Genomic DNA, 27,394 nt, shown 5'->3' with positions numbered 1-27,394 from the left:
CCACTCATTACAAAATAACCCAGCATTTCCTGATTTGAAAAAGAATCTGTTATTTAGACTACGCTGCAGTTTTGAAAAATCCCAACCTGTAATCATTTTGCTAAGCTTGTGACAAGGGCATTTCTCTCTTCAGTGCCACAGTGTGCCACATTTTAAAGTGTGCTTTTTCCACTGGTCATCCTATATAGGATTAACAGAAAAATTCTTCTAGATTTCGCTTCATCCATAGATTCTTGGATCAGTCACTAATGAGATGAATATTGACAAATATTCCCAGGGTGCCACTACTCTTTAAGCACTACTCATGCTTAAACATGAGAAATACAGTTTCTGTGAATTTATGTTTCCTTTTCTCTACTAGATTACCTATTTCTATATATTTTGCAATCCTTGTTCACTATCCCTGTTGCAATCTCTTGTAAAGTGTCAAAAATTTTTTTAAAGTTCTCTTCCAACCTAGAAATTCTGTGATTCTGTGAAAATCTGATTTACAAAATACAATAATATATCTGGACTTTTCCTGAGTATTTTTCCTGCATAGATATGGATGAAATATCCTTTTTAATAAATTCTCCCCTAGTATGTTTTTTTTTAATTAAAAATCATATATACATAGTCAAACTTTTGCACGGCAATCCTATTAATTTACAGCTGTGCAAAGAGCAAGCGGGTGGGTATATTCTATACAGTTGTACAAAGCTCTGTGTAACCATGGTGGAAACTGGCCAGATTGCACACACATTTCTATTTATCCAGACCTGCAGAAAATGCAAACAGTAACTTCTAAACTGAAGCCAAAGTCAAATATGCCTAGAGGTCATTTCTGGATGCTATGAAGATGAACCTCCTTTGAAAGGAGGCTCCTATTGAAAAAGTTCCTAGGAGACAAGAAAAGCGATTACTGAGCTGAGCATTTCAGACTCTTAAGCCGCCATCAGGTGCACGAAATGCACCAGATTTTCTGTTCTGCTTATTTAACAGGGGAAGATACTCAGTTGAGACATCTGCAACACTTTTTTTTTTTCCTTTTTTCCTGGTGTTCTTCCCGACACAAAACCAAGGCTGCTATTGCCTTCCTGAAGGTATTATTCCTTATCTGAAAAGTCATTTAGTTGCAAATCCCAAAGCTTTTCTTTCTTGCTGCGTATGCCCGTATTAGCCATGGCGGAGGCCCGCAACACAGCGGCTCAAATTTTGTACTAATGACCTCTCTGGTATTTCTATAGAAATGCCCTGTTAAACACCCAGGCATTTCAACTTTCAGTCACAAGACCTATAAAAAATTCATACTCTGAATCTCCGGTTTCAAACCGCAGCCCTGCCTCATTAAGAGCTTTTCAATCCTCCCACCCCACACACTCACAAAGGGGGGGTGTTTTTATCTCCCCAGCGTTTAGATATTACTTTTTCTTTTCCTCGTTTGCACTTTTTTAAGCAGCTCCCGACGCTGGCTTAAAAATCAGTGTGACCCTGGATTTCCTGATATTAAAATATATTAAATAGGAGCTTCTTTAGAGGTAGGTGACTAAATAAAAACAGGCGGAGAAAAAACACAAGAACCGAATCCCACAAGCTTTATTATTGAGTAACTTTTGTGCACATCGCGGACGCCTTGCAGAAATCAGAAAACCTGCAGGCTGCGCGCACCCAAAATCACCCAAAATGACCCCAAAGCGCCGCGGGACCGCCCCCGCACATCCTCCAGCAGCCCTTGCTGCTCCGATTTGCCTTTAAACGCGTTCCAGCGCATGAGACCAACAGGTGGGGATTCATTTTTAAAGCACATTTGCGCTTTCCAACAAAAACACGGCTACGGAGCGTGTCAGTAGCGCAGAGCACCTCACACCTCCCCACCGCCTCACGACCCCCCGGCCGCCATTTCGGGTACCCCCACCCGGCGCCCCCACAAAAACCCCGCGTTCGCGCATGCGCGTTCCGCCCTGTGACGCCGCAGCGCCCGGCGCCGTGACGCGCCCGGCGGGGCCTCCCGCTCTCCTCCAATGGGGCTGCGCGGAGAGCCCGCGGGGCCCCGCCCCCTACCGCCGCTGCTGCCGCCGCCGCCACCGGGGCCGGGGCCGGGGCCGCCGCCGCCTCAGCAGCAGCAGCGCCGGGCGCGGACAGGAGGAGGGGGGGGGGGACGTGGATGAGGCGGCGGCGGCGCCCGGTGTCGGTGTCGGCGGTGCCGGGCTGAGGGCCGGGATGCTGCCGCTGTACGCCATCGTGCTGTCGGCGCTGGCCGGCGCCTTCCTGACGCTGCTGCTGCAGCTCCTGCTCCTCTACGGCAGGAAGCCCGAGCCGCCCCCCGGGCCCAACGGGCAAGGCGAAGGCCTCGTCTACGCCCGCGTGGCGGCGGGGCACGGCCTGAGGGAGTACCTGCAGGGCGCGGAGCCCCCCCCCGCCGGCACGGCGGCAACGGACGCGGCCCCGCTGCCGCCCGCCGCCGCCTCAGCGCCGCCCGCTGCGGGCCCCGAGCCGCCGCCGCCTCCTCCTCCGCCTCAGCAGCAGCAGCAGCAGCAGGCGGCCGAGCCCCCTCCGGAGCCGTCGTCCCGCGAGGAGACGTGCCACTTCCTCAATGCCATCTTCCTCTTCCTCTTCAGGGAGCTGCGGGACACGGCCCTGGTGAGGAACTGGGTGACGAAGAAGATCAAGGTGGAGTTCGAGGAGCTGCTGCAGGCCAAGGTGACGGGGAAGGTGCTGGAGGGGCTGAGCCTGCGGGACGTCTCGCTGGGCAACGTGCTGCCCGTCTTCAAGGCCGTCAAGCTCCTCCGGCCCGTGGTGTGCAACGAGGAGGGCTGCCCCGAGGAGCTGGGCTTCGAGGTGGACCTGGAGTACAACGGCGGCTTCCACCTGGCCATCGACGCCGACCTGGTCTTCGGCAAGTCGGCCTACCTCTTCGTCAAGATCTCCCGGGTGATGGGGAAGCTGAAGCTGGTCTTCACGCGCCTCCCCTTCACGCACTGGTACTTCTCGTTCATGGATGACCCCGTGATACTCTTCGAGGTAAAGTCCCAGTTCGAAGGGAGGCCCATGCCGCAGCTCACCTCCATCATCGTGAACCAGTTCAAGAAAGTGATCAAGCGCAAGCATACCTTGCCCAGTTACAAAATCAGGTAAGAAGGGGCCTGCATCCAGAATGTTACTCTTGGAGAAGTGTGTTAAAATTGTTGTCATGTGCTTAATGGGCCAAAAGAGGCTTCTCTTGGTATTCTTACAGTTAGAGCACTTGCACTTCATTGATATCAAACGCTTTCCATGAAGATAAGCGTGGGTTTCCATTTATAGCGAGTGAGATAACCTCACTTTGCGCAGTGAGGTTGTGATATGCCCCAAAACGCATATAACTGAGTGGTGGAAATAGTGGTTTTCAGGAATTCTTGGGTCCTGTCAGGTGTCCGACAACAGGACCAGGATCTTTCTGTTTGGAAGAGGTAAAAGGATGCCCGTGTGGAACTGCACATGGGTTGGGGGTATCCTTCTCTCACTGGTGAGCCCCCTAGGCAAGGCTTGTGACTTATGCTTATCAAGAGAGAGAAGGATTTTGTTCCTTCACATAAGGCAGGAATAGCTTCCCTTCGTAGGGAATATTTTTGGAATCACGTGATAGGTGGTGACCTCTTCCTTTCCGGTTTGCTTAATTTCTTCAACAGCTTTGGGAAAATCTTAAAGTTGATAAGAGATGTGTTACTGTTATTGTGGTAAAGCTTTGGGGCGCTTCTTTTTTTTTTTTTTTTTTTTCCTTTGGAAGCTATCACGTTTTCTAAAGGTACATGTAGCAGCACAGGCTGTGTAATATATCACATCTAATGCAATGTTCAGTGATGTTTCTGTAGCAGAAGTTGCAAGTGGCATCTTTTCTTCATTCCACCTTGATTTTTTGATCTGAAAAGATACTGAATGTGTTACCTCTGCTAAGGTACAATGATCCCCTTCTCTCATGTATCTTAGGTTACCACGTTTCCTTTCTCTCTGGTTTATTCTTTGTAGTATTTGTCATGTGTTAATTCAGGATTTTTGTTTTGTTTACCACATTCTTTTCCAATAAGCCTTTTCTCTGAAATTCCTCAGACATGAGTAACTGAAAATGCCTACTTGAATTTTGAAGTGTAATTAGCAGTGACATAATTTTTGAAGCCTTTTCAGCTGGTTCTTCTGCAATCTAATTTAGAAGAGCTCTTGTGAAAATGGATGTGTAAAATATCCAGGACTTGGAAAGCCCTGAAAGGGCAGTAAGTAGTTTCTTAAAGTAATGTGGTGGTCCCTCCAGAGACTGAAGAACTGAATTACTCTCTGAAAGGCCCTGAGCAGCAGTGAAACTGTCAAGAGCAAGTTTGCTTCCATTCATTTACTGCTTTGGGAAGAGACCTGGGCTGCTAACTGGAAAAGAGCTGGAAGGAGAGGCTGGGATAGTACAGTCACCCTGACAAGTTAGCATTCTTGGCATACCTAGAAGGAGCAAGTAGAGCAGATGAGCAGTGCACTCTCTAGGCAAGTTTCTGGCCTGTTTGTGGAAGCAGTGATGCTGTGCTCATCCCCTTCAGGAGCAGGAGGAAGATGTCTTCATTCTTCCCCTGGGAGATGCACGTGAACAGTAGGGCTCTCTGTTTGGGGTTAGAGTACTGAATTTTCCATGTATTTCTCAAACATTCTGCATCATGAGGCTACTGGCATGTTAAAGAAATTGGAGGGGGCAAAAAGGAAAGAAGCAGAGCTCAATGACTGGGCCAGAAATGAGTAGAAGTGTATGAGGGCAGAAGGTAACTGACACTGAAAACAGTATGGGAAGCATAAATTATTGTAGAGCTGAGATAAGTTAAAGAAAACATTTTAAAATAACAGTTAATCTGTTTGGAATGATTGAGAAGAAAACAGTGTCAGCTGTTTTTCACCCTGGGTAGCAGACTTGTTGTGCAGGGTGGCAGGTGTTCAGCTAAGCAGTGTCTAACCTTGTCTTTGGTGCTTTTAATCTTTACATTTTACACCGTGTTGTGAACGTGTAATTCTGGCCCACTGTGTTGTAAATGGGGAAGGCAGCAGGCTGAGCTAAGTGCCTGTTAATGAAATTACCTTAAGTAAGGCAGATTGGGTCATCAGTGCCCTAACTGCTTAGAACTTTGCCTTTGACATTTTCTAGTTGGACTGCTGACCTCTTCGTGGGGACCTTTAGGCTCCTTATCCATGAACCCTTTGGCTGGCTGCAGGTGCCCAAGGATCTGTGGGGATATTCTCCAGCAGCATACCTCGGAGGAGTTGATTTAGCCAGATCCCTGGCAGCAGGGCTTAGGAACAGCCCAGCAGTGACAGTGCACCCTTACCTGATGGTGTGGCTGAGGAGTTACAGCTTCTGTGGTGTGGAGAACTGATTTGGAAAGTTCCTTCTTGATAAGATAAAAAAAACTTTGGATTTTAATAGATTTTTTTTTAAAGAATGGATTGATTTGTGGTTATGGTAGTCCAAGGCCATGTTAATGTATTCCTTAGCAGAGAATGTGTAGGAAGAAGTCAGGACAGTTTCACAACGGCTTAATAACCTGGTGCCTTACTTAAAACATAACAATTCCTCATGTACAGGGAATGTGCTTCTCCTCCCCCCATTTCTTTCTTTCCCGTGGCCCATACATCTCATGTTTAAGTGCTTAGTAAGTGTTTGGTTCCATGTGTAGTTCAAAACCTCTTGCTCAAGTAACTCTGTAAATAAATCTTTGAATAGCAGTAATTACAACCTTGTAAACAAAAGCACTTGGAGAGCAGGGAGTTCTCTTTCCAGCTGGTTAAAGGGATTTGTTACCCAGCTAGTTTCCAGATTGAAGTCCATAAAGGAGTTTTAGCTTTATTTAGTTGATGCTAAGTAATGGTAACATTTAAAATAAGTGGGTTTTGTTGTCTTCTGTATTAGGTAACTTTCAGAGTGCTGTTGGTACTGAGTGGTGTAATAGGAGAACTGTCAGTAGTTGAGTATTGAACATCCTGTAACTAAGTTGGAGTTAAACAGATCCCTCCTCCTCTTACATTAATGAATTGTGAAATATCACATTAGAGAAAGCATACGTGTGTTGTGTCTTTGCACATAGACTGTGTCCTTAGACAAGCTGCTACAGACACATTTTCCCAGATAGGTGCCAAATTTTAGGCAGCAAAACAGTGATGAGTAAGGTTGTCATCCTCTGTACCATTGCTGAGTGACTTCATGCATCCTCTGTAACTGGTTGGAATGGGGAAGAAGAAATTTGGCATTCCTGATGCTCTTGGAGCCCCATAAGGGAGGCAGTGTAAGCTGGTGAGTGCATTCTGAAACTCACCTAGCATTCTTTGTAGCAGTTCCTCCACAAAAGCAATTGTCTGCTAATTGACAAAGGCGGGATGCACTTTGTCCAAACAAAGAAGTAGTAATTTGTGTTTTATTCTAATGGTGTGTAATCAGTTTTCTTTGGCTCTTGAAGAGACATTTCTAGCTGGTAAACACTCATTTTGAAGCAATTGCCAGTCAGTGGCAGAGCAGCTATCTCGTACAGTAGAAGCTGGCTATATTTCTGGAAGCAAGGCTGCTGGCAAAACTCAGTGAATAGTAGCTATTTCTTTTATCTTTTTGTCATTGTTGATGAAGTGTTGTGCAATTCAGCTGAAGTTGCAGGGATTGCGGCTGTTCTATAGTGAACTTTGATCTCCGTGCATTTATTGCTTCGTTACAGAAGTGCAAACAGTGTAAGTTTCTGAAATCACTCCGTCAGAGAAGCCTCTCATTCAAATGTGGGAAAGGTTTAAACTGACATGCTCGTTGCTTCTCTTCCAACATACGTGAGTGCTGGTGTGCTCTTGAGAAATTAGATGCTGCCTCATGCCCTCCCAAAATCTCTGCTGCTGGTACCCTCGGGATCCAGGCTGAGTCAGCCGTGCCCACTCACGCAGCTTGACCTGATGCTGGATTTCTCATGTAGGTTTCTTTTGGTAGAGCACGATGCTGATTGTCAGCACACAGCTTGTCAGCACACAGCGGAGTTTATTCTGCAGACTGAATCCAAATTTTGGTTCTTCATAGTATACACTCAAACAGTTCTTCAAAAGTAGTACCACAGGCATTTTTTGTGTTGAACTTTCTATAACTTTCACATGGCACAAAGTGGTTAATACTAGGCTGAAGTTACAAGCGTTGCTGTAGCATGTTTAATTCGTAGAGATAAGTAGCAAGGGCTGTTTCAAGTGTCCATCTTTTTGCCTGCCTTTGCTGTTGGTAGGTATCACAGGCTCATCTCTCAGTTCTCTAATGAGCTACACCTTGCTCATTAATCTCCTTATTAGTTCCAACCTTGATATTCCCCCTGCTAGTGCCAGGTACGCTAATTATGCTGTTCTCCAGCCTATTCTGAAGTCAGCTGTAGTTCTGCTGTTTTGAACAGGTTCTGGTATCTTTGTGTAGATTTCAGCAAGCTTTGATTTTTTTTTTTGTGCGCTCTGTAGATAACCAAAATACGCTTTCCATAATGAAGACCCAAAGCCCTTCCTGTGCACACAAAGGGGAAGGAAGAAGTACTTGCAATCTCACCTCCCTCCAAAACTTCATTTCCCGGTATTTCCCCAGCAGTGACAGCAAAACTCTGACAGCTGCTGTTTTTCCCCCCCCCTAAGTTTAAAGTCTTACAAGTTCGTCCATTGAGGTTCAAAGCAGCTTAGGTAATGCCAAAGCAGCGAGGGAAGGAGTTCTGTGTATTTTAAGTACACTTGGTTTCTCAGTTCATTACAGTAACAACAACAACAAAAAAAATCAGTACAGTTATTAGTCTGTTCTTTATTTTAATGCATGTTATCAGACTGCAATCACTTTGTTTTCGTTAGAAGTAATCTCTGACGGATTACTTAAACGTTTTTATATCAGTTTATATATTAATTAGATAAACTCCTGAATTCCCTTCCAGCATGAATTGCTCTTTGAACTGATCATTTGCAATATAGTGAGCTACGTTAAATCATTTTATGCTTTATTTGGAAGGTGGAGCTGTATTGAATTTCACTGGGAAGAACTATTAGAGAAGCCTATTTTCATTTGCTGTTACAGAATGCAATTTAAGGGTTACACAGCAGTTTCTTATTTTTGGCAAAACCTAAGCTGGGAGGTAATGTAAGTAGCTATTGATTGTGAAGTGTTTCTTATAATAGAAATGACTTCATAATTTGGTAACAGGTATTGGAAAAAGTATTTAAAATGAATTAAAAAAATCTATGTAATTCATATGATGACGTTAATCCAACCAGAAATCCTTACAGAGATTGGGACTGTGAGCACTGCTGACTTCAAAAATCAGCTGTCAGTAGAGCTACCTACTTTCTCTTCCTCTCCTGCGAAGGAAGAGGACGTGGAGTCTCTCTTCCTGGGCAGATTGTGACCATAGCTGTGATGTGACCCTCTTGAAGCAGCTACATCTGTGAAACACACCTATGTTAAGTTCATTCCTATTGTTGCTAGAAGGAAAAATTAGACTTTTTTTTTTTTTTTTTTTTTAACCCTACCTCTGCCCATTCTAGGTGGAAAAATCTTTTAGTCTATAGAAAGAGGAAAAAAAATGGTTTCAGGTCCTTTTTTACTCTGCAGAAATGGATGGTACAGAAGCGCTGTGGGTTTTCAGGTTGTTCCAGAGGTGATGCTCTGAGTGATGCCAGCACAGACTCGTTTTGCTTCTGGCAGAGCAGCGGTAATGGCAATCAGTGGATCTGTCTGGAGACAGCAGCTTCACGCTTGGAAGATTATCTTTGTAGTGCAAGGACAAGTAATATTTTTTTATTCATACGGGATTTAGATAAGTGGATTTGTGGGCAACCTGACAGATAGTAAACAAAACCAAGCCCTGGAACGTTAAATATTGTGATTTCTTCAAGGGTGCTGTGTGACTAAAAGGGAGCTTTTTATAGTGCACAGCTTTTCTGCCTTAATTTTGGGAATGGTCCACCTCAGCCATTGTGTCTAGAGGGTCACCAAATTCTTGAGATTAAATCAAAGTCTTCTTTATGTAGATACCAAGCCCTAAAGCACTGGTTCCAGGGAGTTTGAAACCTTTTACTCCAACTTCAATGATTTATGTTCTTTAACGCAGAAAAGCTCTAATTCTGAAAGAATGCTGATTTGAAACGTTTTCGTTATAAAGAGTAATTTAATGAATGACTAGCTACATATTGGACATTTCCTGGTATACAGTCAGTGCTCTTTCCTGTTTAAATGTGAGCCCTTTCCTATGACTAGTCAACAAATGTTACATTTTCATACCTGCAAGGACTAGGAGTTAATGTGGCACTGATTTGGGATGGACTGGGCAAGAAACTGGGGACCAAAGATATAGCTGGGGACAAAAAAAAAACAAAACACAACAACAACTCATTGGAGGGATGAGAAATATAAGAATTAATTTCAGCATTTGCATTTGGTGCAGGTGGTAATCCAATAAGCATCAGGGTTAATTGTCCTGACAGGAAAGTAAATCTCCACCTTAATTGAAACTTGAAAACTGGCTCTGGTTTCTTCTCAAGCTGGCCACGAGGGAGCCTTGCTTTACCATGAGGGTGGGCAAAGAGCACAGCAGGCTGCCTGTGGGGCTCGATGCTCCCTGCTCAGGAGGCTTTTGGGAACCCGTGAGCTCTTGGCTAGCCCCAAAGTGGCCGGGTACTTGGACCAGATGGTTGCAGCAGGTCCCTTCCAACTGAACTGCGCTATGTCCTAAAAACAGTTTATAAAAGATTCTGTGTGATGGTGATAGAAAATTGTCTTGTGTGCTTTACGTGTTTCCATTTTGTATTTTTAAATGCTTTGTTTTAATTTTGCAATGAACTTTTTTCATGTGAGCGTGACTGAAGGCTCTGAAAATTTAATGTATTTGACACTTAATGGCAGAAAGATACTTCATATTTCTGTTCCCTGTATTTCTTCTTGTTTCTGTTCTTCTGAACACTGCTCTTGAGCACTGGAGCTGACCTGGCTGCTCAGTGAGAGCAAATATTTTGCTTTGTATTCAGTTGTCATTTAGAGTTACCTTGTCATAATTTTCCATCTTTTTTCCTCAGTGAAATATGAAATAAACAGTCGTCCTTTCTTATTTTTAGAAAGATAATTTATTTCAAAGTAAATATGGGGCACACGGGAGCTCTTCACGTTCCCAAACTGTGGGCATCTGACTAAAGCCTGCCTTTGGGTCCGGGCCCCCTGCGGGCAGCAGGCAGGGTGTGTGTTAAAGCATGGGGCTGGGCTGTGACCCTGGGAGCTGGGGACACGTGTGTGATGTGGTGAGCACTGGGGCCGTGCTGGAACAGAGCGTGGACTCTGCCTAAAAGGAGGTAAAATCTGTGCCCCTGTGCCTTGAAGTGATCTGTAAAAATGGGCAGCTAACAGCTCCCAGCAGCTCGTTGGTGCAGAAGTATAAGATTGTTACGGGACTGACTCTGTACAAAGAACATAAAATATTGCTGACAAAAAGGTGAAATACTGGGTCCGAAAGCTCATGGATAAGGAGGAAGGCTTCAGTAGGCAGCGGGTACCAGTGCGGTGCTCCAGCCACTGCCGAACTCGGTCCCCAGCTGGGGGTTCCCCCTCTGGAGCCCGTCCTGGTCCTGTCACGCTGGGGGCTCCGACGGGAAACTGCTCGCTCTGCATTCCTGCCGAGACTGCCTCAAGTCACCCAGTGTGCCTCTGTGTTTACAGTTCGTGTTCACACTTGTTTGATTTTAAACTATTCCAACATTTGATTATTCTTGATATGATAGGAGACTTTACATTTGGAAGCGCTGATAGGACTAATAAGCTTCATTGGCTGAAATGAGTATGAAGGGAAAAATGTCACGTACTTCTGTGATTTGTTAATTTAATGATAATTTGTGCCACCCTGGTCTGCTAAAATCAATTAATTGCTGTAATACAAACACTCAAACTGTGCTTTTGTCCAGAAGAAAGCAATGAGCCGGTATTAATGATAGGTGAGGGCAGGTAGCTTTTTCAGCAGGTTTCATTCTGGATGGTACAGGAATATCAGCGTTTTGTGCCTAACAGTGCCTAACAGCGGGCAGGTTCTCATTTTGGAAGTCTGTGGGTGCCAGTTTGCAAGAAGGGCACCCGTGGGTGGTTGTTTTATAAACGTTGCTCAGGCCAACGGGGACACGCTAAGCTCAACTTAAAATTTATAAATTTCTTCAATTGAGCAGTTTCTGCTGCAATCACTGAGTTTCTGGCTGATGCAGAAGGTTTGCTGCCGGGATGTTGTTTTTCATTCATACAGGAGGAAGGTCCACAAATGCCTTGGAAATTTTTTCAGTTGTAATTTACCTTTACCAGGTAGCAAATCTGTTATTTCACAAGCCAAGCAGATCTGGGCTAAAACACAGACTTTACTTCAAGATACTCGATGATCCCAGCCAGGATATCTGGTCCTGTAGTGAGAAAAGGAGCAGTGAGGGCTGGAGCTGACAGATACGTGTGCGTTGCAAAGCAAGCCGTAGCTTTTGTGAGATGGCAGTAAAGCTTTTCAGTGCTGGAGGACTGCTTTGTCTTGTTCAGTTTTATTATTTTATTATATTTTTCTGCAGCTGTTGTAATCTATTTTAGCCTTAAAAGTGCATGGGAACAGCTTACCTTTGTAACTTCTTAATTCCACTGCTGGACTTGCAGTTCTGCTGGATTTCAGCAGGACGGTCTGCAGGGAGCCCTGTGCGCAACCTGTTCCTTTAAAGCTGTTCTGTGTAATGCCAAAGAGAGGAATCCCAGTACAGCAGTGTGCTTTTCATGTTTTTGAAGACATATCAGATGTCATAAAAAAAAAAAAATCTGTATTACAGAGATCAGCTGATGATAGAGTTCATCAGACTGCTATGCTCAAAGGCAGTAATTAATTGCCAGATACGACTAGCAGAAAATCAAATTTGGACAGTCATTCAGGAAAACTTTTTTTAGAAGTTTTGCGTTGCTTGAAATGTAAAAACTTGCAAGGGCAATTTGGGATTAAGTTAAAAACAAACCTTAAAAATGATTCTGATGTTGTAAATGAAGGGAACACACTCAGGCTGGGCAGAGAGTGAGCAAGGAAAAAGGGTCCAGGGGCTGTGCCCGAAGCTGTTTCTTGATCCTAAATCCTATGTAGGTTATATCCGGCTGTTCACATGCCTTCTGTTTTCTGGGTCTTGTAGGTTTTTCTCGTTTGTTTGTTGGGTTTTTGTTGTTTTAAAATATTGGACAAAATTAAGAAATAAACTGTGGATATCTAATAAAGAATAAGGCATAATATGACTTTCTTAACCTAGTCTTAATGCTAAACTTAATGAATTTTCCTGTGTCAGCTTGAAACAGCAACATAGTTATGAAACATGCCTGTTCAGAAGAGAAATATTTACAAATATTACGGCCTGCTTTTACAGTGCCATTAGGTACCAGATGCTTTCTGTAACCAGTGCCTCATACATAAAATGCTTTGAACAGTACCGCAGCCTCTGCAAATTGCCTTGTCAAATACACTTTTACATGGGATTTCAAAAGTAAGTCATCGTGTGCTAAGAGCATGAGCATCGCTTGTGTAGTAAATGCCTTAAAACATTGTTCCTATGTGCCTGAGCTGGAACAGGACGAGGGGGAGCAGACGGTCGTGGTCGTGCAGCGACACAGCAGAAGGCTTTGCAGAAGTGTCTGAGCTGCTGCTGCGAGCGATCTGCCTCGGCGAACAATTCCTAAGCAATGAAACGGGGGAAATGAAGCCATCTAGTTCTGAAAACTTCATAACAACTCGGCTTTCTGGTGGTGATTCTGTTCTGAATAAGCCTGCATCCTTCTGGCACTGGGGTAGAATAAACAAAACAAAACTTCGGGTGTTGCCAAGCGAAGAGCCCAGCGGATTACAAGGGGAGGTGGGGTGGGAACAGCAGTGTTAGTCAGCAGTATTGTTTTAAAACAATACCGCAAAAACTCGGATTGTTGTGTTCTTCTGAAAGGAGGACAAATTAGAGAAAATAGCCAAATTCATTATGGGGATGGTGGGAGAGGATTAGGGTAATTGGAGCAGCTGCTGCTTTCAAACGCCCTCGCCAGTCACAGCTCACTTGCCGTCGGTGGTGCGGGACCCATAAAATGCAGGAATCGTGCCCGATAATTCTGCACCCCTCTACTTGCTTGTCCCCAGGCCCTGTCCGTGCAGGGTGGCCGCATCATTTGGTCTTATTTACTCACAGCACAGGCCCCTTAGTGCCGTGCCATGCCACGTCCATACCCACCGCTGCAGTGGGGTGGCTGAGCTCTTGGTGCCGTGGTCCTTGGTCACTGTTGCTGCCCGTTTGGGACTTTATGGGAGAGCCCTCAGTCAGCCCAGCTTTGGGGGCGTTGCTGTGGGTTCTGAGCCAGGCTGGCTCCAGAGCTTTGCAGGACTTTAAGGGCAGGAGCTGGGCCATCTTCTGTGTGCCCAGGGGTGGCCAGGGTGCTGTAAGATGGGGAGAAGTTTTGGTAGTTGGTGCCTTGTCAAAGCTAAGTGGAGGAGCGGCGATAAGCCTGTGCAGGCTCTGGTGTTTGGAGGCAGAACAGGCACAAATGGTTCTCCACGTCTGGGTTACGCCTGTCAGAGGCCCTCTTCAGGCCTAAAAGTCAGAGGTGATTTTGTGGCCCCTCAGGAAGCTGTCTGGGAAGGTGATCAGCGTGTCGATGGAGCTAGTGCTTGGCGTAGAGAATTAAAACTCTGGAGTTCAGAGGGCAAGCTGTGTGCTGAGCTGGGATTTCACAGGAACAGCAGCACCGCTTCCCTCTGACCAGGGCTGCAGAGAGGCTTGAGGTCTCCTTACAGAGAACGTGCTGTAGAAGTAGGGAGGTTTTGCTAGCAGTGCTTACTGCAACCAACCCAGCCCCGCTGGCTGAAGGTGTAGAGCATTGGGTTTGGGTCCCTTTGTGTCCTGCCAGTGTTAGTGCCGTTCCTGAATGCCTCCGAGCTCCCTGTTGGGGTGGGTGCTGACCCACACCTGCCTGGCTCCAGCTCTCCATGAGGAACACATCTGGCATCTTCTGCCCTGCTTGGAGCTGAGCCACGCTTCAGGCTGCCCGGTTAGACAGGGAGGTTGTGTCCTGTCCTGCCTCAGCCTGAGGATTTCCATCTTTCTCGTAGTTTGAACCAGCAATCGGCTTCAGTGAGAACACATGTAGCTTAAAACAAAACCAAAAGAAATGCAACTCAGGGAGATGAAAGAGTCGTTTGCTGCGTTTCATAGCTAAGTTATCTCAGTGTATGTAGAATTTGGAACTTGGGAAACTGTTCCTGAAATGCAAAGAATCTCTGTGTGGTCAAATTGATGTTGTTTGTGCTAAGAAAGTAGTGTTGATAAACCTGATTTGAGATTTCTTTTTGCCTTCGGCTATTTCAGTACAGACGGCAAAGGCAAGACTTCCCTTGCCGTATTTACAATTGCTTCTCTCATAAAAGCAGGACAAGAAATGTACCACTTTTTTTCCTCCCTGAGATTGCTACTTGAATATTTACTTTTTATTAGCCATTGTGAAGTAGGTCTTAAAGCTCTGAGTGCTCGTTCTGAGCCACTGATGGGAGTTACTCGGAGGTACTGATAGCGCTGCATGGAGGAGACGGCCGTCGAAATCTGGAAATGTGTGAAACATCTTGGAAGGAAAAACAAAATTAAATCCCTGCATTTCTGAGGTCTTGATTTAAAAAGTGACTGCTCGTATATTGAGAGCTTATGTGTGTAAGCCTCTTACAAGTCTGTGGCAGAATATCCTGTAGCAGTGGGTGGAGTGCTAGGAGTGACTTGCAGCCTTGCCTACAGTTTCTGGGAAAATAAACCTACTCGTACTGCGCTGAGTTCCGTGGGTCAGATTTTCCTGGGTGGGAGTAAAACTAAAATTAGCAGACATCTATATTGAATAGGAGTGTGCTTTGAGGTCCTGAAGTCCCCTGAATTCTGACACTCGTGCAGCGTCGTTCTTTGTGAAATCAGTGGAAGCTGCAGAAGTGCTTTGTGCAAAATCTGCAGTGGTGGGGCTTAAATAACACAGCAAAACACCCAACACACCACTCATTATTGCTTTCAAAGTAGGGATGAGTTCCACTTCTATGTTTCTTATGTGAAGAATGATATAAGCTATTTGCAGTACAATATTTAACATTAGCAAGCCTAACTGTAAGCTGATAAGTACTTTAAAAATGTCATTAGTGTGGTCATGCCCTTTTAGAAGTAGGTTGTAAGATTTTAGAATTTTAGTGGATACACACAGGGGAAAAATAGAAGGGTTTTATGAATTAAAATCTCATCTGGTGTCAATCACTTTCTGAATGTATACTTCATGAACTCATGACTTGTATTTCTGTAAATCGGATAAAAAGGCTGTCTTTTAGAGACAGCTGTCTCTAAAAATAACTCCAGTATTTTTGAGTTTTATTTTGTAATTTAACAAGCCTTCTGTTTATTCAAAAAAAAAAAAAAGATACGTACACACACAACCTGCTGAATAACTTTATTTTTTCCAAAATATTTTGGATATTAACATTTTCAAATATAGCAGCATTTACAAAAGCAAATTAATGGTTTACTAAACAGTTTCGCTTCAGATTTTGATTTATTTTATTTACTGTGGCAAACAGGTTTTGCAGACTTGCAATGTATACAAACTAGTTTTTGCTAATGATAGCCACATTCTTAGCTAGTGGGCTCCTCTGAAGTTTAGGGTCTCTTTTTGCCTTGTTTATTAAGATTGAAATGTTCAGGTAATGTGTCGTGACATGAATCTGTGACTTGATTAAAAATTCGTAAACCTGTTGATGTTTAATCTTGTTTTATGGCAGCAAAGTAGCGCTGAGATCCATAAAATACACATGATTAATGTGGGCTTGAACAGATACCCCGTGATTTTATAGACCACTATTTTAGATATCAGACTTCTGTAATGAAACCAGAGAATAATTTATATTTTTCCTAGAAATGGCTTCTCACTGCTGAGCTGAAGCTCTGCTTACAACATCCCAGCCTTGCATTTAGAAGTGGAGTTGTCTGTCCTGCTGCTCAGTGAATTAGGAAATGGGCTGCTGAGAGTTTTTGAAGTTTGTTAGTCTGTATTTAGCCTTATTTTGTGTGTGTGTGCACTGTGATTCTGGACGTTTTTAATAGATGCAATGAACAGAAACACAGAACCCCTTGGTGATCTTTGGCCAAATAACTCGATTTTTTTTTTCCTCCCCCGTTTTTAATAGATTTCCTCATGCAACTAAAAATACTGCAGTTAAGTAGGAGCCGTGGAAGCAATCGATTTACCCAAGAGGTTATTAATGGCTTTATAGAGGAGGCCCTTCTGAAAGCAAAGCAATGACTTACAGCCTCGTCCCGTCTAGGTGAGCCGTCGCACATCCCTGCCTCCCCCATGGAGCTGGCGGCTGGAAGGAAGGAAGGAAGGGGCTGCAGCAGCTCTGCAAGCCCCCCAAGCGAGGGGGAGCAAATTGGGTTTGGTTTTCAGATGCAGTTTTGATCTCAGCTTTGTGAGTGATGGGGTAGGAGCGAAGGAGCCCCTGAAAGTGGCTCCGAAATGCAGCATGAGCCCAGCGGAGGAGCTTTTGTGCGGAGGAGACGCACGGGCTGCAGGCAGGGTCTGGAAGCATTTTGCTGGGCTTTGTGTGTGGAGAAGCTAAGTATTACGCTATTTTAAGTGTATCTTTAATCCTGTACGTTAATCGAGTGACTTTATCGTAATTATCTTTCAGTATAATTATCTAATTATAATATTAAAAGACCTAATTCTTCGTGTGAAATTACTTTTTTTTTTCCCTGTTTGTGCCTTGTGGTATTTGTCAAAACACTTTTGCTACTCAACAGCTTCTTTCAACTATAATTTTTACTTTTTTTAATGCTAAAAATTCACATGACGTTGATTGCTGTATATTCCTATTCGTATTAAATTATAATGATGCTCTGTAACATTTTCTTAAATTATAATGATGCTCTGTAACATTTTCTTAATCGTGCTATTTGAGTTTTCGACTTCTGAACAAATAAGATCAATTTATGGAGGGAGATGGATAATCTAAAAACAAACTGAAGAAGCACTATAAGCATCTAACATAAGGCATTTTAAAACTTTTTTTTTAAAGCAGGATTTTGAGGCAAGGACTTGGTGTTTGCTTTGTAGTATAACTCCAAAGTGACTTTTTTTTTTTTGTTTCCCTAGGGAAGAGGCGAAGAGTTTACAAAACCTTAACTACAGTGTACAGACAGTAAACTCTACCTTAGTTCCAGTATTGTTTGGTATCATTTCACAGGCTGGGAATTGAAAAGGAGGTTTCCAGATATATGGATGGAGTTGGTGTAATCCTGCTTTGCAGCTCAAGGACGTGTGATATGAGCATGAATTTTTCCCATTTGACTTTACAGAATAAGAAGAGGCAGCGGCAGACCCCTTGTGAAAGGCATCTAAGGTGCATGCAGCAGAAACATGCCTTGGGGACCCTGGTACGAAGCCAGCGGGGTTCAGACACAAACTGTATTTCTTTAAGCAGCTTTTGGTCACATTTTCTCAACCATTGTGCTACCAGCAGAGACTCTGAGATTCCCCCAGCCCGTTGTCAAGTCCTAAAACCCCTTCCCCAGCCTGCAGCAGCCAGTGGCCTCGTTGCAGAGCACTTCTCACGGGCTTGTTCTCTGCTGATTGAGGTCCTCGGTTCCACATAACCAACTTTTTGCTTATGGCTTAAAGTTAAGAGAGGGAGAACACTGGAGTAGTGTTCAAAGATACAGACAGCCAAATAGAAGCCACATTTTTCCTTGTTCAGAGTTTGCCTATGAGAGCTGTGAATTCGGGAGAGCAGCCTGCTGGGGCTGATCTCACCCAGGGTGCCGGGGCAGCTGCAGAGACCAGCCGTGATTCCTCCGTGCCTGCAGTTCACACTTTGGCTTTTTGTAGGCTTGCTGAGGTTCCCTGCTAGGCTGCACACACACATTTTCATTTTTAGTTTGTGTGATGGATTTCTCTAATGCGAATTTATTGGTGGACTCTTGCTCCTTGGAGATGGACTAAATTTAAGTGTGTATTTGCTACCTCTTAAAGCTATTACAGAAGTTACGAGGTTATTTATGCAAAATAACTAATAAAATGAGTTCTGCCTTTAATGACGAACCTGGAATGATAGGAAACAGTCATTTCTCCTTTTCATAGGAGTGTGTGGGTCATGAAGATATCGTGGCTCTAAAAGCGAACAGATGCTGCAGGGCTTGGGAGCAGAGTTCTTCTCTTGCCTGCCTCGCTGAATTTTTACAGCCAGCATTAGCTAAAAGCCTTCTCCTGATGCATCAATGCAACGAAAGATAGCTTCACATTCATATTAGCAGTGTGTTTTGTTGTCTTTGATGGAAATGCCCGTTTCATAAAACCTGACAACCCGTTTTGTTGGCAACGTGACTGTTCGTAGGCAGGAGAGTTCCCTGTTGCAGGTAGAGGCGGTGGGGCCACACTCTTGCTGGTCAGCTACTGTGGCAGCCGGGAAGCACCTGTGGCTGTTGGATGCTGCTTTCAGAGGTAAAATGGCTTATAGGATTTACCATGGGGGAGAAGAAGGGAGAACCTGGGATACCTGCTGGGTTACGTGCAGGGATTGCAGGCTGCCTGCGTGCGGCCCTGCAGTACAGCCCAGAGGTACCTGTGCGCTGCCGACGCCGTGGGCTCCGTGTCCTGCTGCCAAGCTGCCTTGAACAGCGTCGTGCCGCCTTCCAGGAGCAGGAGGCTTCAGAGCAGCAGTTGCATAAATAACCCCATATCCCAGGTAAAATGTAGGGTTAAGGTTTGGTGCTAATGCCAGTGGAAATACGTAAAGTATTGGGACTCTTCTAAGGACTCGGCAAATCAGTTTTATTGGTAAGAACGTGAACACAGACCCGTGCTGTAGTGAGAACTTTTGTTGAGACGGCTTTTTAACTCTGTATTTTTATGAAATTTTATTAGTTAAGTGCCACACAACACAAAGTTTAGCATATACTCTTAAGTGTTTTACGTGTTATTGTAGGTAACTGCAGTGACACTTCAGAGTTCCCGTCTTTAATTCATTGGTGCAGTAATCAAAAAAAACAAAATCTCAATTTTGATTTCTACATTCAAAATAATAATGAACATTTTCTTAGAGTAAGTCATTTATTTCTAGATTGAGTTTTTTTCTTTATTCCATACTGTAGCAAAAGATTGCAGCGTGCAGTGTATTTAACATCTTGTTCTGAAGTTACCTTAGAGACCACATCTTTGGTTTGACTAAGTATTTTAGATGGTTATTTTGCTTTTTTTCTTCTTGCTATTATTTGTAGTGCTGTAAATAGATTTGTCTAGGCGTTGTTAAATAGCCTGCAGACTTCTTATAATAACAGGAAGATTTTATCAATACCAAAAAGTCAAATCCTTGCATTTGCTGCAATTCAGGAAGGTGGTGGTGATCTACTGGACCCTTTCTTCCTCTCTTCCTCCCTCCCAGAGCTCTTGTGTCAGCAGGTCACTAAGGGGCCTGCTGGTGGTCGCTGGTTGTTGGAGGTTCCCAAGGCAAACTGTCCATGGAAGATATTCTGGAGGCGGTGTACAGATAGCTGCTGCTACTAATTGGAAAGTTGGGTGGGTTTTTGTTTGTTTGTTTGTTGCATTCTTGCCTCTGCTCATGGAAATTAAATTCTTACTGTGCTGAAAATTAGAAAACCTACAAGTAATTACTAACCCAAAACTTGCGTTATTTTGCAGTGTAATTGCCTAACTGATGCTTTTTTGCTGAACAGAGCAGAAGCTCTGTTGGAGGGGAAAAACCAGCCCTAGCAGAGGGAGGGAGCGCTGCCGCTTGTGCTGCACGTGAGAGCTCCGCGGCAGGTTTGTTCCCAGCTCAGGGCAGGGGTGTTAGGGTCCCAAAGCAGCAGGGCTTCTTCCCAGTTTGTAGAGTGAAAATAACACTGCTGCTATTTCCCCCCGTCTTGTATTTGTTCCTATTCCTTTCTTTGCAGTTCTTGAATTATTAAAGATCATAAGTAACATATCAAACTAGATGGTGTCTGCGCATGAGGGGTATTTGGGGTTGGTGGCGTATGGTACGAGCGTACCATAAGTCTGAACTGTGGCCCGTGTGATTTAATTACTTCATATTTTTAATACACAAAATAATTGTATATAATATTTAAAGCTGAGTGTTTTGACTTGTCCGACTTCCTCCAGTCTTTTTTTTTCTGGAGGAGTTAATGAGGGAGAAACTTGGAACAAAATTAAAGTTAGAAGTGGAATTGGGTTTCAGTAAAATAATCGGAGAGTTAGGTTGTGCTTATTCACAAGGAGAATAAAAGAAGCGTCTTTTGCATGGCTTTGTCCGAGGCTGATGCTAGCACAAAAATGAAGTCCCTGGAAGCAGAGCGTCGGGCTCCCTCCTGAAGAGTGTGTCGACAGTTAAAGGGCGCTCCGTTATTTATTTGGGTTTCTGAAACTCCTCAATCCCGATCCATGTGACTGTTTCCTGAACATATTGTGATCTCCGAATGTGACAAGCAGATGCTTCTGATGGTTAAGCAAACAGTTTTTATGAAAGACTTCTTTGTTATGAAATGGCAGAGACGTCCTGCAGGCAGTGGTGCTCATCTTCTGCTGTTTGTTCATCTTCCGAACAGCAAGAGCTGCTGGAAGGCCGGCGGTGACAGGGGAAAAACGGGCACTGGAAAGTGGTAGGAAACAAGCAATGAGTAAAAATGGAAAGCAGAGAGCCCCTATGAGTGCTTTCTCAAACACTTCATGTAAATAGCAGTGCCGTTCCCATAACATATTCCCATTTCCAAGGTCGGGGCCCTTGCTGCTGGAATCGCAGGGGCAGCGTGTGCGTGAGAGGGACTGGGGCTGCAGCTGTGCGGCCTCTCCCCCTCCCGCTCCCCCTGCATCGCGGCCGTGTCCAGCCCTGAAACGGGGCCGTTCAGAACTGAAAGCTGGATTTATGAGTCAGTGTATTCTTATCAGAAAGAGCTCGTTGTGTGGTGAGATAACGGGTGTAAAACACTCGGTGTTTTGAACATGAACTGCTTTCCCCGAGCCACATGCAGTGATGGGAGAAATAAAAATTCAAGGAAAACTACTTAGTATCTGTATTTTAATTTTAATTCCAGAAGATAAAGGGAAAAAAAAAAGGCAATTAAATTTTTTTTATTTTTTATTTTCTTTCAAAATAAGAGACTAAACTAAACTAAAAGTGTACGGCAACTAAAGTGTACGGGTTTTTAGGTTGTATCAGTCCTTGTAAGTACAGCAGTGTTGTGACAATTTAGGTTTTAGGGTCTTAGTATTTCTTCACCTTAAACCTATTTAAGTATTTCCTACAAAAAGGTCTTGTAATAAGATTCTCCAATCTTCTCCGTTCAGAAAGTGTTATTAACTTTATTAACTTCTGCTTGTTCCTTTTGAGCAGTAAATGTGCGGAAATAGCAGTTTTTCTCTCTTGGAGCATTAAAGATTCTTTCTAATCTCGTACTATTTTTAAGGTGTGGTAGTCCAATTTGTGTAATTTGAATTCTCTTCTGTATTTTTTTCAGGTTCAAGCCATTTTTTCCATTTCAAGTATCACCACCTGATGAATATGAAGATCGGGACCTCTGTATACAGGATTTTCTGCTGATAGAAGGTCGACTACAAGTCACGTTAATTGAATGTACAAGGTACCTTTTGTGGTCTTTTGCTTATTCTTTATTAAGCAAGTACACACATGTTCCTTAATTCGTAGTAATTATAGCTGTAAGCTTGTGCTGATTCAAGAAGTGGCATCTTTGTTGTGATGGAGCTTTAATCAAGAAATATATTTTTAAAGTAGAAATGAACACATGAAAGCTGTAGCAAGTTTGAGGCAATTCTACAGCGTATATGTATGAACAGGGATTTCCTTTTATTTTGGATTTTGCCTGTTTAAAAGCTAATGTGCCTCTTGTTTTTGTTTTTATTTGTTTGGCACTCCAAATTATGAATCTTTTTCAGGACAATATAAATGTTGTAATTATCCTATTGTATTGTGTTGCAAGCACAGGCAAGTAATTGTTTCACTGTTTTACTTAGATCGATCCAAATAAGTTTTATGAGGCATTATTTGTCTTTGTTTTGAACAAAATAATGGGAAGAAAGAAAATGTACCTCCTTATTTATTGAAGAGAAAATTATTCTCTTTAAAACTGGACAAAGGTATGCAGACATGGTTTGGTTTTGTGGTTTTTGTTTGGTTTTGTCAGACCTTTTAGTTCTTGGTTTATGGTAGATCTTATCTTCATGGTGCTTAGGCTTTGATCTAGCCTTGTGCCATTCTGCTCTTTATGAACGAAACCTCTGGTTTACAATGTGTTTGTTTTTTTTTAACTAGCTTTTTCATTAGTTGTATTGCCAAGTAAGCTCCTTTTTGCTTTTTTTTTTTTTCTTGTAGCCTTGTACAACCATCTTGGAACTTTATTTGCTGTGATGATGTCTTTTATCAGTGCTATTCACCATTTGCAACAAGCTTATTTCTAGATGATGATCTTCTGCTTATGCTTCTTGTTTGGTCTTTCTTGATTGTGTTGGTCATGAGTGATTTTTATTTTTATTTTTTAATTTTGGGGGGCAGTAAAATTGCTGCTTACCTTTTTTCCTAGCGTTGTGATCAGCCTCCTATGAACACACCAATAACGTTGGTGCATTCCTTGGTTGTTAAGAGCATTTATTCTTCATCCCCTCTTAATAAAGAAGCTCAAGATCTCTCTGTAGACAGTCTCCAATTTCAATTCAATAGTGTGTTTGCTTTTATTATAATAGGGCCCAAAATAACTCTTTAAGTTACATGCAGTTGTTTTTGGTTTGGAAAGTCACTTTAAAATACCGTGTCTTTCCTGCATCTGACATACTGTGTGCAACGTTGCCAACGTAACAGTACTGTTTTGCTTCTTTCCGTTACCTTCTAGAAGCCAGATTGCTCAGTTTGACATCATCAGCTGACCTCTCAGTATTTTCAGCTGTCACAGATGCTTATCAGATGGCAGCGAGAGGATGCAGTTGCTGGCTTGTCAGGCCTTTTGAGCTTCAGGTCTGATTTAATCTATTTTATGCAGTGTGGAATTTCTAGATGCACTCTTGAAAGCTGTATGAACAGACACATCTCAATTTACATGGCTGACTTTGGTCCTACAGTAATTTCTCAGATCTTCCAAGTTGTTCCATCCTTTTTTTGAACTTAACCACAGCTGCTGTCTCCAAAATACCCCTCTAAATGAATATTCTTGCTTGCTTTGCACCTGAAGACATTTGTGAGGTAGAAGCTGAAAGGCACGGAGAGGACTTTGGAAGTAGAGAAAGAAATACACAATATGCACAAAAGTAGCAATGTCACAATTTCCCTTTTCATTACTACTGCGTGTGAAGGCTATCCGGGGCTGTTGGCAAGGTTTCTTTTTGCAATACCACTCCATATGCTGACATGCGGAGAGTTTTTCACCAACATCTGCTGCTGGGACCTCTGCAGACCTGTTGCAGTCCCTGCTGGCGTGCTGGGACTTCGCCTGGAGCCTTCCAGTGAGTGCTGTGACCTGGTACTGACTGAGCATTGCTTCATTTCCCCAGACTTCTTAGTTCTTCACCCAAAGGTGCTTTGAGGTCACTGAACCTCAAGAGCCTCTTCCATCACAGGCAGTCTGTGTGAGTGAATTCACAGCAGAATGGTCGGCATCCTCTAATGAGAACCGTCATCTGGAGGGGGGCACCTGAAGTTTTCTTCCTTGGCAATCTTACCAATGCCAGAAGTGAAGATCACCATGATTTCTGTATATTTTTCAGTTTTGCTCAATGCCTGAGGATTTTACATTCTTTCTCACTAGGGTAGCAATGGCAGAGCTGAGTGGTTTAAGCTTTGCTTTGGTCCTTGCGTGGAGTAGTAGCGTTCAGTTCCTGTTTTCTGTTCTAAGCAATTAAGTCTTGAACGACAGCAGTGAAATTGCAGTGATGAAGCATCTTGCAAACTCTTTGTATGTTAGAAATGTCTAACTTAATTTCATTTTGTTCTTCACATATCCAAATGCATACTTCTTGCACTTTTTCTAATCACCTTGTTACTTGTTTGAAAGAAAATTTTTGTGTATTTTTACATGAAATTATTGAAAGAATGGAAACTTCACTGGTGTAGATAACATTTTACAATTTTTGTCTGACCTATTGAAAGCATGTTTTTATGATTGTAACACCTTCACAGAATACTTTCATTGCAAAAATGTATCTGTAGGTGAAAACATTGTACAATGTGACAGTTTCTTTCTTCTACAAAAGAGAAAGGAAAAACTTAAGTTAGACTAACAATTGCATCCTTGCCTTAATTTTTTTTAAGGAGAGAAAAGAACAAAGCAACACGCTGTTAAATCTCCCCATATGACTTTTTAAAGGTACTCTGCGAAGAAAGTCTTAAATCCTGTCAACTCTTACTATATTAAGCAGAATATTCTTCTAAAACTGTGCCACAATGTGGGCTTTTAAAATGAACATTTGTTTTAATAACCTTTGTGGACAAGGAGAATTTTCCGAAGACGGTCATTTTGTAAAACACTGCAGTGTGTACCCGAGACCGATGTGTTAGGTTTGGAGTTTTATGTTTATTTTTTTTCCCTTTTGCCCTTGAGTGGACTTCATGCAGCAGTGTGTGGATGTTGAATCTGCTTTTGGCATTCTTAAAATTCAGGAAATATTCTGCTTATTTTGACTCCAAAACTGTTTGCAAATAAAATGGTCACAGTTGAAATTAAAAAAGTTAAAAAAAAAAAAAAAAAAAAAAAGTTGTAAAGGAAATACATTGAGCTTGCTTTTATGTACCTGGTAATAAATAAGATGTTAGTATAGATTGATGTGTGCTTTGTACATACGGGGTTCTTGTTGGATTTGCATATCAACCCTTTTGTATCACCCTACAAAAAGCAGCCAGCTTGATAGCCCTTCTAGTCATCCTCCTCTCTTGGGGACTGTAGAGACAGGCTAAAGTCCTGGGCTTCAATCAGCCCTAAGAGCTGAGACTGCCCCCGCCTAGGCCCCGTTCTGCTGCCTGCCCTCTGCCAGGGGGCCTCCTATAACATTTGGGGTCTGTACGGTGCCGGGACAGCCCGGAGCTGCTGCTGTTCCGGCTGCTCTGCTGAATCACTCTGCTCTGCCTTGTGCTTACCCGAGGGTATCCCGTCTGGAGGTAGGGAAGCAGTAGAAATCATCCTTCTATATACCTATTTTAATTACTCAGGCAGTAACTCAATCATTTTTTCTTACTGGTGTAATTTTTGCTTGGGCTATAAACTTTGTTTCAGGGCGTCTTTCATACACTGTTTGTTACTGGCTTATAAATGTTACATCTGTGGAGTACACAGTAATCTGCATTTCAATATGCAGTTGTTTGAGGTGTGCTGTGATGCGATTGTAATCAGTCTTTATCTGCAGCTGCACTGGAGAATCCAGCTCTTCTGTTTGCGTGCTATCGGAGATGTTATTCAAACAAAAACTTCCTTAGTGGCATAGAAGCGAAAATTTCCCCTTTGTCTTCCTGAAACTGGAAATTGTATTCCAAACTCCAGCACAAAGTGTCCATGGACCAGGACTGCTCTTTAAGCGTGCATTTTTGCTGTCCTGCAATACGGTTCTTCAAGTAGGGTGTGGGTAGCGTAATATAACATGAAATCTCATTGTTTCCTATGCACCTTTTACGTTATGGTATAGTTGAAAATCACTTTTTTTTTTTCCCCAGTTGTGATGTACCTCCTGTCCTTGTTCTTGTATGTTACTTGTCACCAGTGCAAGACAGATAAATAGCTGCTGCACTGGTATTTTAGAGGAATTAGGGGTTTAGAAACAGGCAAGGACTCCTGGAAGATACACTGTTGAGAGTTTTGTCTGTCTGTCTTTTATCTTTTGAACTGCATTAACCAACTGGATCTTTGATCAGCTTCGTTATTGTTCCCCCCAACCCCCTGACCCACCATGCTTCCCTCCTTTGCAAAGCTGGAGAGGAAACTTGTCCGGTCCTGTCGGGTGAAATGCAATGTGTGCAAGCAATGACCAACTGTGGAAAAACTTTACTGAACTAGCTGGTGGCGATGAGTTGCAGTTGACACAGAAGAAAAAGTGCATTTTTCAAAAGCAACTACGAAAAGTAGAATAGGAGAGCCACGGAAGGTTGCTGAGGATAGTTTAAAAATGAGCAAAAAGGGTATGAGCTGGTCAGTTTAGGTAACCCTGAAGGAACTTAGTCTTGCCCAGACAAAATACCTGATCGCTTGGTTCTGAGGCTGGATTTCTGCTTACTGTAATCAAATCAATAGCGTCTAGACAAACGAGTGCTGAAGGTCAAGCTGGAAGTGCCACTGACAGCTGCTCTTTGCAGGGTTTCAGTAGAAGGGATGGGGCAGCACGCAGCCTGGACACCTGAGGCTGGCAGCACAGCATGCAGCCACAAGGCTGGCACCTGGAACAGCAAACACAGCAAAATGCTGGGCACCAACCCAGGGGTAGATGTAGAACTGAGTAACTGTAAGAATCTTCGCAGTTGAATTATTTGTAGAGATACACACAAAAGGAATACTTCTTCCATTCCCTGTGCTTTAACGCAGGCTAGAAAGCTGTTGTAGAATGAGGTGTGTTTCCTTGGGATTGGGGTAATTTTACCAATTCCAGTTGCTTAAAAAAGTTGCTTTCAATTGTTTTTACTTAATTTTCAAAGTATATTTAATATATAATAATATAGATATCTCCATATCTAGAAATCTACACACTTTTTAATCATAAATACTTAACCGAGAAACATTAATTAAAAACATCAAAATGAACAGAATATTGCTGTGATTTGATTACAGTTTTTGTCTCCATCTGAAGAGTTGTGTAATAAATCACAGCCATAAATAAGCTAGTTTGGATGAAAGCTTAGACTTATTTATTTTGAAGTTTTCTATATGCATTTGACAAGGATCGTTTCTAATGGCTCTCTTGGAAGAGCACAATTTATCGGAGGTTTTTATTCCCAAATATTTATTTGCTTCTAAGTACTGAGAGAGAAACTGTGTACAACTTCATTGCTTCCCACACACCCCCTCTTATAGCACTGTTACCTAACTGAAAAGCTTTGTAGCCTTCTGGAATAGAATAAGATGCCTGAAGAACCACTTCTGTTTGTTAGGAAATAGTTTACTGCTGACTGTGTATCTGTGACTTTGCTACTACAGTAACACTCTCTCTCCAACCAAGGAAAGCTGTTGTATGTTGTGAAGTGTAGGACTAGAGCGAAAGACTCTTGTATCTGTAACTGCTTTATTTTTTAAGCTATTATTTTATATAAAAATAGTAATCTGCCAATTGAACACTTTAAAAACAAACAAACAAAAAAAGCAAACAACAAACACCCCTTCCTCCCTCTAAAACCCTGCCCCTAAAGCCCTAGCT

The 27,394-nt window shown here is 43.0% G+C and overlaps 1 protein-coding gene across 1 annotated transcript in view; it reads left to right on the top strand.

Moving 5' to 3' along the window:
- Positions 1 to 1,911: 1,911 nt before the first annotated feature.
- Positions 1,912 to 27,394, top strand: part of PDZD8 (PDZ domain containing 8) — a 57,275-nt gene continuing 31,792 nt past the window's right edge. The window contains exons 1-2 of the mRNA XM_068688834.1: positions 1,912 to 3,110; positions 21,517 to 21,639. Of these exons, the coding sequence (XP_068544935.1) occupies positions 1,927 to 3,110; positions 21,517 to 21,639 (1,307 nt within the window). The 5' untranslated portion in view covers positions 1,912 to 1,926. The remainder of the gene's footprint in view (positions 3,111 to 21,516; positions 21,640 to 27,394) is intronic.

The sequence above is a fragment of the Anas acuta genome, chromosome 7, assembly GCF_963932015.1.
Source record: "Anas acuta chromosome 7, bAnaAcu1.1, whole genome shotgun sequence".
Taxonomy (NCBI): Eukaryota; Metazoa; Chordata; class Aves; order Anseriformes; family Anatidae; genus Anas; species Anas acuta.
Note: the sequence above shows the minus strand (reverse complement) of the source record. Positions and strands in the feature narration are given on the sequence as shown.